Genomic DNA, 12,014 nt, shown 5'->3' with positions numbered 1-12,014 from the left:
CTATCTTAATTATTCTTACAGTGGTTAAAAAAAAAAAGTTATAACAGTTCTCTAGAAATGACAGATATAGGTTATCTCCTGGTTCCCGTTTCTTTGATTTTATATGATAATCTAGAGTCTGTGTTCTCAAAGTTCAAGTTACTGAATATCTAAAATGTATGCCATAGATTATAAAGAAAATACATGAAAATAGGGCCTCCAGCTCTCAAAAATCTAACACTCAATAGAACGTACAGGTCCCATTATTTTTTTATAGTTATGTATTTTATTTAGTGGAGATGAACACATATTTATTAATAATTTCCTAAATTTACACAGGAAAAAGAGGTGGGAGATATACTTTAATAGTGGAGGATTAGAAACAAGGCTGAAAAAACTGATTTTGGGTATGTTCCCAGTGGTCAGAAAGAAAAAAAAAAAGGGAATAAGAAATCTTTAAAAATCATGACTTAAGGATCTTTCATGTAGCTAGTGGAACTAAAAAATATGTGTGGGTACAAATGAATATAAAGAATGTGTGAGAATGAAAAGAAACAATAGAAAAAAGAAGTAAAAGAAGATAGTGTTAACGTCTAAAAGAAAAAAGGTACTTATATTGGGAGTAATTAAGTTCAAAAGTGATTGTTTCAGATGCCATATCCTCTGTCTTTTTCCTAAAGTATACTCAAGGAAGAACCAAGGAAAATAAGATTGTTTCAAGAAGATAAGGTTACCAATTATGTTAAAGCTGAAAGAAAATTCAGGTAGAATGGATTGTGACTTAGAATGTTTACTGAAGGAATAATCAAGAACAAAATCAGAATTAGAATGGGTGGGGGTGGGGAAGAGTTGGCAGTTAGTATAATGATTGCTGATTCAGGTAGCATATTTCAGCATAGCACAATGCAATCCACAGATACTGTTAGTAATGAGGTTAAAGAAAAGGAAGTGAAAAGGGAAAGGCTTCATAAAAAATATAGGGACTAGGGCTATTTTGCCTCCTTGAAAAAAAGTTTAACACTAGAATAATATTCTTTTGATAAAGGAAACAACAATGATAAAATTAAGTTGCTAATTAGAAGTGTAAGGAGAAAGGAAACAAGAAAGAATGTATTTAAGGCAAAGCAAAAAATAGTAGAATAGGGGAGGCTCAGAAAAGAAAATGGAGAAATAAAAAGAAAACATAAGGTTGGGGAAAAACTTAAGTAACAGAAATGCTTTCTAAAGATGTTTGGGGAAAGATGGTAGAGTAGGAAGCTCCAGGAATCAGTCCCTCTACAAAAACAGCTATTGAAGTGGCAGGAACTCTAGTGGAACTCTTGCATTGTCCAGGGAAGAACTGGATGAAAAGGCTGGTGTATTATTTTGGAAAATTTCAGTGAATTTCACCTTTGGCTTAGCAGATACCATCCTCTATTCCCCAAAACCTCTTGGGTGACAGCTGTGGGCAATGAGGACCTTGTCTTCCAAAAATCAGGGTTGTGTGTTTTGATTGCTCACCACTGCTTTTGATCAATGGAGGGGCCAAGGCAGAGGATGGCCACTGTTTCCATTCTCACAGGAGGAAGACTGATGAAGACATTTAAAGAGACAGTTCCTTTCCCCCCCATTCAACTATTTGGGAGCAAAATTAGTCTGGAGAAGTCACAAGTGGATGGCTTTCATCCTTCAGGAAGCAAAAATCAGCAATCCCTGAGAAGTAGGAGAATTAGATTTCCAGAGTTACTATAACATAATAATCAGAATATCTAGTTCTCAACAAAAAATTATGAAGCATACAAAAAAAAAAAAAAAACAAAACAGAAAAATATGACCCATTCACAGGAAAAGAAGGACAAGGAAACCATTCCTGAGGAAACTCACACATTGAAACTAATACTCAAAGATGTTAAATCAACTCTCTTAAATAAGTTCAATGAACTAAAGGAAACCATGGACAAAGCATTAAAGGACATGAAGAAAAGCCTGTCTGAACAAAATGAGAATATTAATAAAAAGTAAAATTATAAAAAAGGAACCAACCAAAATTTCTGGAGCTGAAAAGTATAACAATTGAAATGAAAAAAATCACAAGAGGGATTCAATGGCAGATCTGAGCAGGAAAAACAAAGGATCAGTGAACCTGAAGATAAGACAATAGAAATTATCCAGTTTAAGGAGCAGGAAAAAAAAAAAAAAGATGAATGAAGAAAAATGAACAGAGCCTGAGGTACTTGTGCAACACTATCAAGCATACCAAGCATACACACGGGAGTCCCAGAGGGTGAAGAGAGAAAGGGCTAAAAAATTTTTTGAAAAAATAATGGGCAAAAATGTCCCAAATCTAATACAGACATGAATATATGCAACCAAGAAGCTCAATGAACTCTGAGATGGAAAAACACAAAGAGATCTAAACAATACATATTATAGCCATATTGTCGAAGCCCAAATGCAAAGTACTTAAAAGCAGTAAGAGAAAAGCAACTCATCACATACAAAGGATCCCCAATAAGATATCTGAGGGAGCAGATGTGGCTCAAGTGGTTAAGTGCCTGCTTCCCACATGGGAGGTCCCGAGTTCAGTCCCTGGTGCCTCCTAAAAACAAAAACAAACAACAAGCAAACAAATGAAAAAAACCAACTCAGGGGAGCTGATGTAGCTTATGGTTGACAGTGGTTGAGTGCTTGCTTCCCATGTATGAAGTCTGGGGTTTATGGTGTTTATGTGTGATGAATCTGGACTCAGATGGGATCTCTCTTCATAAGACTTTCATGCTAAGGTGCTGGAGGTGCAGTTAGTGTCGGGGTTTAAGATATATTTAGGGGATTTGAATCTCTGGACTGACAATGTGATAGCCAGGTCCCGAGCCTCAACAGACTCCAGCACCTACAATCTGACTTATTGGGCTCACCACACTCAGCTAAGATGGAGTTGAAGAAGGACAACCACCACACCATGGACCCTAGAGTGATTACAACTGAAAGTGGGAGGATTGCATCCAGCATCCATGTGGAATCTGAGCCTCCTCTTGACATAGAGGTGCAATGGACACAACCAATCCAATGTCCACAAAGAAAAGGTGGCATTGGATTGAGAAAAGTGGACATGATGGCTGATGGGTTTGGGGAAAGGCAGGAAGAGATGAGAGGTGGAGGCGTCTTTGGGACATAGAGCTGCCCTGGATGGTGCTTCAGGGGCAACCACCGGACATTGTAAATCCTCACAGGGCCCACTGGATGGAATGGGGGAGAGTGTGGGCCATGGTGTGGACCGTTGACCATGGGGTGCGGGGGTGCCCAGAGATGTACTTGCCAAATGCAATGGATGTGTCATGATGATGGGAGGGAGTGTTGCTGGGGGGGGAGAGGTGGGGTGGGGGTGGTAGGGTTCAATGGGACCTCATATATATATATATTTAATGTAATATTATTACAAAGTCAATAAAAAAAAAAAAGTCTGGGGTTTAATTCCTGGTACTGCCCCCCCCCCCAAAAAAAAAAAGATATCTGATATCTGTCTCAATAAGAAAGGTTTCCTGCAGAAATCACCGAGGTGAGAAGGCAGCGAGATGACATATTTAAAGTCCTGAAAGAAAAAAACCTGTCAGCCAACAATTCTAGATTTGGCAAAACTATTAAGAAATGAAGACATTTCCAGATAAACTAAACCTGAGGGAGTTAATTACCAGTAGACCTGTCCTATAAGAAATGCTAAAGAAAGTTCTTCAAGCTGAAGACTCTGTTGTTAGGTATATATATTTATATTTATAATCATCATATTTTCTTGATGAATGAATCAATCTATAGTGTCTTTCTTTGTCCCTTTTAACAGTTTTTGACTTGTCTATTTTGCCTGATATTAGTTTAACTATCCCTCCTCTTTTTTGGTTACGATTTCCAGGATCATTCTTCAGGGCAGACCATAGATCAAACAACAAATCAAGTCAATAAATTTCACAAGGAAAATTAGAAAATACTTAGAGGGAAGTGGACTTGGCCCAGTGGTTAGGGCTGTCTACCACATGGGAGGTCCACAGTTCAAACTCCGGGCCTTCTTGACCCATGTGGAGCTGACCCATGCACAGTGCTGATGCGCGCAAGGAGTGCCGTGCCACGCGCGGGTGTCCCCGCATGGGGGAGCCCCATGTGCAAGGAGTGCTCCCCATAGGGAGAGCTGCCCAGCGCAAAAGAAAGTGCAGCCTGCCCAGGAATGGCGCCACACACACGGAGAGCTGACACAACAAAAAGAAACACAGATTCCTGTACCGTTGACAACAACGGAGGCAGACAAAAAATAGCATGCAGCAAATAGACACATAGAACAAACAACTGGGGTGGGGGGGAGAAATAAAATAAAATTTAAAAAAAGAAAATATTTAGAGATGAATGAAATAAAAAACACAATACAGGGAAGCGGATGTGGCTCAACTGATAGAGCATCCACCTACCATATAGGAGGTTCAGGATTCAAACCCAGGGCCCCCTAGACCATGTGGTGAGCTGGCCCACACACAGTGCTGCCCCACACAAGGAGTGTCATGCCATGCAGGGGTGTCCCCCACATAGGGGAGCCCTGCACGCAAGGAGTGTGCCCCATAAGGAGAGCCGCCCCACACAAAAAAAGCGCAGCCCACCCAGGCGTGGTGCCACACACATGGAGAGCTGATGCAGCAAGATGACACCACAAAAAGACACAGATTCCTGGTGCCACCGAGAATGCTAGCAGACACAGAAGAATACACAGGGAATAGACACAAGAGAGCAGACAAGTGGGGGGGGGATGGGGGAGAGGAAGGGGAAGAGAAATAAATAAATCTGTTTTAAAAACCACAAAAACACAATACTACAAAAACCTATAAGTTGCAGCAAAGACAGTGCTGAGAGGGACATTTATAGTTTAAAAAAAAGAATATCTCAATGAAAAAAGTAAATTCATACCTGGAAGAGCTAGAAAAAAACAAACAAAACCCTAAGTTAGCAGAAGAAAGAAAATAATAAAGATTAGAGCAGATATAATGAAATAAAGAACAGAAAAACAACAGAGAGAATCAACAAAAACAAAAGTTGATTCTTTGAAAAGATCAATAAAATTTACAAACCTTTAGTTAGATGGATAAAGAATAAAAGAGAGAAGGCCTAAATAACTAAAATTAGAAATCAAGTGGGGTCGTTACTACCAACCTTACACACACACACACAAAAGGATTAAAAGAGAAAAATATGAACAGTTGTATGCCAAAAAATTAGAGAAATTAGATGAAATGGACAAGTTCCTAGAAATACACAAATTACCTAAACTGACTCAAGAAGAAATAGGAAATTTCAACAGACCTCTATAACAAGCAAAGAGATTGAATTAGTAGTCAAAAACTTCCTAAAAACAACAACGAAAAATGTTCAGGACAAGATGGTCTCACTGGTGAATTTTACCAAATGTTCAAAGAAGAATGAATTCCAATCCTTCTTAAATTCTTTAAAAAAAAAAAAGAGGAAGAGGGAACACATTTTATGAGATGACCATAACTCTTATACCAGAGCTAGATAATGACAGCACAAGAAAAGAAAACTACAGACCCATTTCCCTCATGAATATAGATATAAAAATCCCGAACAGGTGGCAGACTTGGCCCAGTAGTTAGGGCGTCCGTCTACCACATGGGAGGTCCGCAGTTCAAACCCCGGGCCTCCTTGACCCTTGTGGAGCTGGCCCACATGCAGTGCTGATGCGCACAAGGAGTGCCGTGCCACGCAGGGGTGTCCCCCGCGTAGGGGAGCCCCACGCACAAGGAGTGCGCCCCGTAAGGAGAGCCGCCCAGTGTGAAAGAAAGTGCAGGCTGCCCAGGAATGGTGCCATACACATGGAGAGCTGACACAACAAGATGATGCAACGAAAAGAAACACAGATTCCCGTGCCGCTGACAACAACAGAAGCGGACAAAGAAGAAGATGCAGCAAATAGACACAGAGAACAGACAAGCAGGGTGGGGGGGGGAGGGGAGAGAAATAAATAAATAAATAAATCTTTTTGGAAAAAAAATCCTGAACAAAATATTGGCATATAGAATCTAACAGACATTAAAATAATTATACACCATGACCAAGTGGATTTATCCCAGGAATGCAAGGGTGGTTTAACATACAAACCTTGATCATTATAGTACACCAATTAACAGAATGAAAAGGGGAGAAACACATTATTATCTCAACTGATTCAGAAAAGGAATTTGACAAAATCCAACACCCTTCCATGATTGTATGAACACTTAGAAAACTAGGAACAATGGGAACCTCTCCAACACGATAAAAGACATTTATGATAAAAACGCACATTAAGAACAAGATCAAGACAGGAACACCCACTTCAAGCCCATTCAATGGGGAAAGAATAGTTTCTTTAACAAGTGTGCTAGGATAACTGGACATCCATAAGGAAAAGAATGGATTTGGACCCCTACCTCTTACCATATATAAAACTTAACTCAAAATGTGTCAATGACCTAAATATAAAAAATAAAGCCATGAAACTCTTAGAAAACATGGGGATAAACCTTCTAGATCTTGTATTTGGCAATGGATTCCAATAAAAGCACAGGCAACACAAGAAAAAAATAGATATATGGGACTTTATCAAAATTAAAAACTTTTGTGCATCAAAGGAAATTATTAAGAAAATGAAAAGACAACCTACATATAGGAGAAAAATGCATGGAAATAAAATATCTGATAAAGGTTTAATATCCAAAAAATATAAGGACCTTCAACAACTCAACAATAAAAGAAAAACAAACCAAGTTTAAAAATAGGCAAAAACCTTAAATGAAGATTTTTCCAAAGAAGATTTACAAATTGCCAATAAGCACGTGTAAAGATGCTTAACCTCATTAGCTGTCAAGGAAATGCAAATTGCAATCAAAACAATAATGAGGGAAGCGGTTGTGGCTCAACCAACAGAGCATCCGCCTACCATATAGGAGGTCCAGGATTCGGTACCCAGGGCCTCCTGATGCGTGTGGTGAGCTGGCCCACGCACAATGTTGCCATGTGCAAGGAGTGCTGTACCATGTGGGGGTGTCCCCCACAAAGGGGTGCCCCGCACGCAAGGAGTGTGCCCCACAAGGAGAGTTGTCCCACATGAAAAAAGCACAGCCTGCCTGGGAGTGGTGCCACACACATGGAGAACTGACGCAGCAAGATGACGAAAAAAAAAAAGTATCCCAGTGCTGCGTTACAAGAATGCAAGTGGACACAGAAGAACACACAGCAAATGGACACAGAGAGCAGACAACAGTGAAGAAGGGGAGAGAAATAAATAAAATAAACCCTAAAAAAACTGATACTGAGAGGGGAGCCTATGTGGTTCAAATAGTTGAGTACCTGCTTCCCATGTATGAGGTCCTGGGTTTGATCCCCAGTACCTCCTACAAAGCACACAAACAAATGAAAAAAATGTTTCTCATGGAGGAGCAGATATAGCTCAGTGGCTGAGTGCCTGCTTCCCATATACAAAGTCCTGACTTCAATCCTTGGTACCTCCTGAAAAATAAACAACAAAAAAAACCAAGCCACAATGAGATATCACTTTACACTAGGATAGTTATTACAAAAACAAAACAAAATGAAAAAACAGAAAATAAATGTTGATGAGAATGCAGAGAAACTGGAACCCTTGTGCACTGCTGATCCAAATGTAAAATGGTGTAGGCACTGTGGAAAACAATTTGGTGGTTCCTCAAAAAGTTAAATTTAGAATTGCCATATGACCTTGCATTTCCACTCCTATGTACATGCCCCAAAGAACTGAAAACTATCACTCAAACAGATACTTGTACATCAATGTTCAATGCAGCATTATTCACAATAACCAAAAGTTGGAAACAACTCAAGTGTTCAACAGATGAATGGATCAACAAAATACCGTTCATACAGTGGACAATTATTCAGCAACAGAAAGGAATGAAGTTCTGATAGATGCTTCAACATTAATGAACCCTGAGAACACTTTGTTGAATGAAATAAGCCTGATACAAAAGGACAAACATGATTCTGCTTATATGAGGTAGCTGGAGTAGGCAAATTCATAGAGATAGAAAATAAACAGCGGTACCAGAGGCTGAGGGAGAGGGGAATCGGGAAGTTATTGCTTAGCAAGTACAGAATTTCTGTTTGGATTGATGAAATGTTCTGGATATAGATAGTGGTGATGATTACACAACACTGTGAATGTACTTAATGCCACTGAATAATAAACTTGAAAACAATTAAATGGTAAATTTAATTATATGTAGATTATATCACTATAAGAAAAAACTTCAAAAAGTAAAGAACTAGGAAGGCATAAAGGAAAAAAAAAACACTTTCTAGATATGGACAATGAGTCACTGAAGGACACACTGAAGTGACTGATGCAAATCGGATTTAAATGAGATATATCATTCCATGGTTCACTTTTTAAATTTTTATTTTATTTTATTTATTTCTCTCTTCTGCCCCCGACCCCCACTGTCTGCTCTGTGTCCATTTGCTGTGTGTTCTTTGTTCGCTTGTATTCTTGTCAGCGGCACTGGGAATCTGTGTCTCTTTTTGTTGCATCATCTTGCTGTGTCAGCTCTCCGTGTGTGCGGCACCACTCCTGGGCAGGCTGCGCTTTTTTCACAAGGGGCAGCTCTCCTTGAGGGGCGTACTCCTTGCACATGGGGCTCCCCAACACAGGGTACACCCCTGCGTGGCACAGCACTCCTTGTGTGCATCAGCACTGCACGTGGGCCAGCTCATCACACGGGTCAGGAGGCCCTGGGTTTGAATCCTGGACCTATCATGTGGTAGGTGGACGCTCTATCTGTTGAGCCAAATCCACTTCCTCATGGTTTGCTTTTAAATATAGTAAACATTAAGTATACTATGAACCTCTTTTAAACTTCCCTCTCTAACTGCATATACAAGGTGTGACTATAAAGTAATGAGACTTTATAAAGTAAGCAATCACCATGAACAAACATACCAGATCTTATATATCAGATGAGTATGGTCCTTTGATGTAATCACATTAGGTACAATAACAGTAAAATGTTACAATATTATAGAAAATTATATTTTTACAAATGCTTTAACATTCATTTTCATTATTTCAACTTATTTTCAACAACCCTTTTATGGCAGGTATTTTAAAGATAAACTGAGGCTCAAAGAAGTTAAGTATCTTGTTGAAAGTCACACATTTAAAAGTGAAGCAGAAGACTAGGAATTCTGACTCCTAGCTTAGCACTCTTTTAACACACCTGGTTGCCTCACTGTATATTTAATCCAATGATGCTGCCATTACTGAAAATGTTTTTGGAACTCTTCTTTTGGAATTGCCTCCAGAGCCAGTTTATAAACAGCATGAGAAAACCAGTCTCATTACCTTACAATCATACCTTGTTTCTGACCCCAAATACGATCATCTAGTTTGATCACTCACCTTATTTATCAGTCTTCATTCCGAATGACTTTTAGCTGTTCCAAAAATCAAATCCACCCTCAAAGGAAGAAGATTAGCCATTATTGAGGATAATCAAAGGAACGTGCCGCAGACTCTGAAGGCAATGCCAAAAGAGGAGTTCCAAAAATGTTTTGAGCAATGGCAGCATTGTTGGAATAAGAATGTAGCCTCCCAAGGTAACCACTCTGAAGGGGACACTACTCATTTGGATATATACTTTCTGGCATGTTTGTTTACAAGTCTTATTATTTTATAGTCATACTTTTTAAGCAACAAAATACTTACAGATGCATGGTTTGTAGTAGGATCACTTCCATGACACAAAACTAATGAACTCTGAGTCCACACATTTTAAGCTTTAAAAAAAGACTTTAGCAGGATAAAGTCTTAGAAGCAGAATTTAGGATCAAAGGCCAAAGCATATCCAATCCTCTTTTATAGTGGAAACAGAGGTTTAGAAAGATTATGTGGTTTATCCATAGTCACTCTGTTAATTTCTGGCACAGCTTGGACTAAAATGAAGATTTTTCTGATTTGTACTATTTTTAACTCTACCTGTTCTTCTCCCTCAAGAAGAACCCTGACAGCTTAGTATTTCAAAACCTTAAAAAACCAAATGGGTGACGTTTTAGTGTGGTACTGTTATGAACAAATTAAATTAACCAAGACAAATAATTTATGCTGATTGATATAACTTGAACCTGAAGCAATGTACTCTTTTATACTTGGATTCAGTAGCATAAATAAGACTACTTATACTCGGAAAGAGCACAATAACAATGGAGATGAAGACCAAGCAGCAGCCTAAATTCTAGCCTTTGTTTCAATTAAAATCTTTTTTCTTATTTAAAATATATATATATAAATAACACATACATACATACATATGCTTAAACTAGAGCTCATATTTACTCACAAACTTAAATATCGCTGGACTCTTTTACCTTTATTGTTATAGACATCTAGGTAATTTGGGGCAGAGAAAATTGTAATGAGTGATGGAAAGCCTGTTGTTTGGCTCTTCCTGTACATTCGATACCTGGAAGAGAGATGACAGCTTGTCTGCCTTGATACTAAAGGTGAAAACTCTGCAGTGATATTTGGTAAAGTTTTAATACAACTTACCCAGCATCTTGGGCTTCATGGGCTCTGATTATTGATAACAAATTATTGTTCTGCAAAAATTCACAAACTGCAGGGTAACTGAAAAAGAATATTAGAAAAGGTAAACCCAAAATCAAAATAATTATTTTAATAGGAAGAAGTGTACAAGTCAAGATGACATGAGTTGATTTTAAGATCAATGGTTTACAAACCATTGAACTTTTAATAATAGCTTAGTATCATTATTCTCTTTTTCCCATTTCACGAATTATATCTCATTCCAGATCAAATATGCAGATAATAGACACCCCAGTACAGAAACAGGGCTCCTCACACCTTAGACCAAAAAGTAGTTTTAACCCATAGTAACAGTATACCAAATCTTTTTGTGGTATCTTGACATAAAAAAGTACCACAAGTAGTAGGTGTATGTGTTTGTACCTCTATGTATATATAAAGTGCTAAAAACTGAGCATGTAATTTTCTTCAACTATCAAATTATCAAACTGTTAGAAAAATAAAATAACCTACTCATAGCTCCACAGGTAATATCAACATCAAGACATGATATTATGGAGGAAAATTTCAGGAGTAGATGCAAATATTACACCTAACCCCAGATTCTAGTAAAAGATGTAATATTTGCACCTAATTCTGAAATATTCTTTGGGTATTAGTACTTTTCTGAATGATAAATACCTTCTCAGAAGAATTGAAGAATACAAAATCAACTGAGATTATCCATGGGTTATTGATCTAAATTATATTACTTAAATATGTGTTTCTCATTATAGCCATTAGAAAAAATAACTTTTAAATTAGGTAATACATTTATATGGTATAAAAGGGAATGATACAACAGGATATACAATGAAATGCCTCCCTCCTACCCTGATCTTTCTGATTTCTACAGTACTCTTTCAGTCATATTCTATTCAATTTCAAGTAATTACAAACACACACGCACACACACATACACACATATACCTTTTCTCTCCCTTTTTTGAGAAATGTTAGTAGATGGTACACAGAGTTGTGGGCTTAATACACTTTAAGCTCAATGTTCTTTTATATCTTTGCCTATACCAGTGGCAAAATCTGTAGAGCTTTGGAAAAAAAAAAAAAAAGACAGGATTCCTAGACCTACTGAAACAGAATCTTTTAGGAAGGGCCAAAAAAAATCCTTATTTTTTAATGTTTATAGATGATGCTTGAAAACAAATATTCTACATCCCCTTTGGAGTCAAACAACAGTCTCAAATCAGTGAAAGATGTCAAATCACATTCAATGTATTACTCTTATTAGGGCCTAATACTAGCACAATCTAAAACAAAGCAAGCAAGCAAAAGAGCTTTCTACCTTCTATTAATAAAATTAAACACAACTCCCTATACTACACATATTCAAGATATAAAATACCTAAAATAATTTGAAAAATTCTATTTCCGTTGCCTCTCATAATTTCGTAAC

General features: G+C 37.8%; 1 protein-coding gene across 7 annotated transcripts in view; it reads right to left on the bottom strand.

The window, feature by feature from the left end:
* The window catches only part of PPP3CC (protein phosphatase 3 catalytic subunit gamma), a 135,305-nt gene that overhangs the window by 39,658 nt on the left and 83,633 nt on the right, over nt 1-12,014 (bottom strand). For all 7 annotated transcript variants that reach the window (XM_058289899.1, XM_058289897.2, XM_058289895.2 and 4 more), the window contains 2 exons: nt 10,565-10,642; nt 10,384-10,478 (listed from right to left, as the gene is read on the bottom strand). In XM_058289899.1, the coding sequence (XP_058145882.1) occupies nt 10,384-10,478; nt 10,565-10,642 (173 nt within the window). The remainder of the gene's footprint in view (nt 1-10,383; nt 10,479-10,564; nt 10,643-12,014) is intronic.

Source organism: Dasypus novemcinctus, chromosome 29 (genome assembly GCF_030445035.2).
Source record: "Dasypus novemcinctus isolate mDasNov1 chromosome 29, mDasNov1.1.hap2, whole genome shotgun sequence".
Lineage (NCBI taxonomy): Eukaryota > Metazoa > Chordata > Mammalia > Cingulata > Dasypodidae > Dasypus > Dasypus novemcinctus.
The sequence above is the reverse complement of the archived record's forward strand: the minus strand, read 5'-3'. Positions and strand labels throughout refer to the sequence as shown.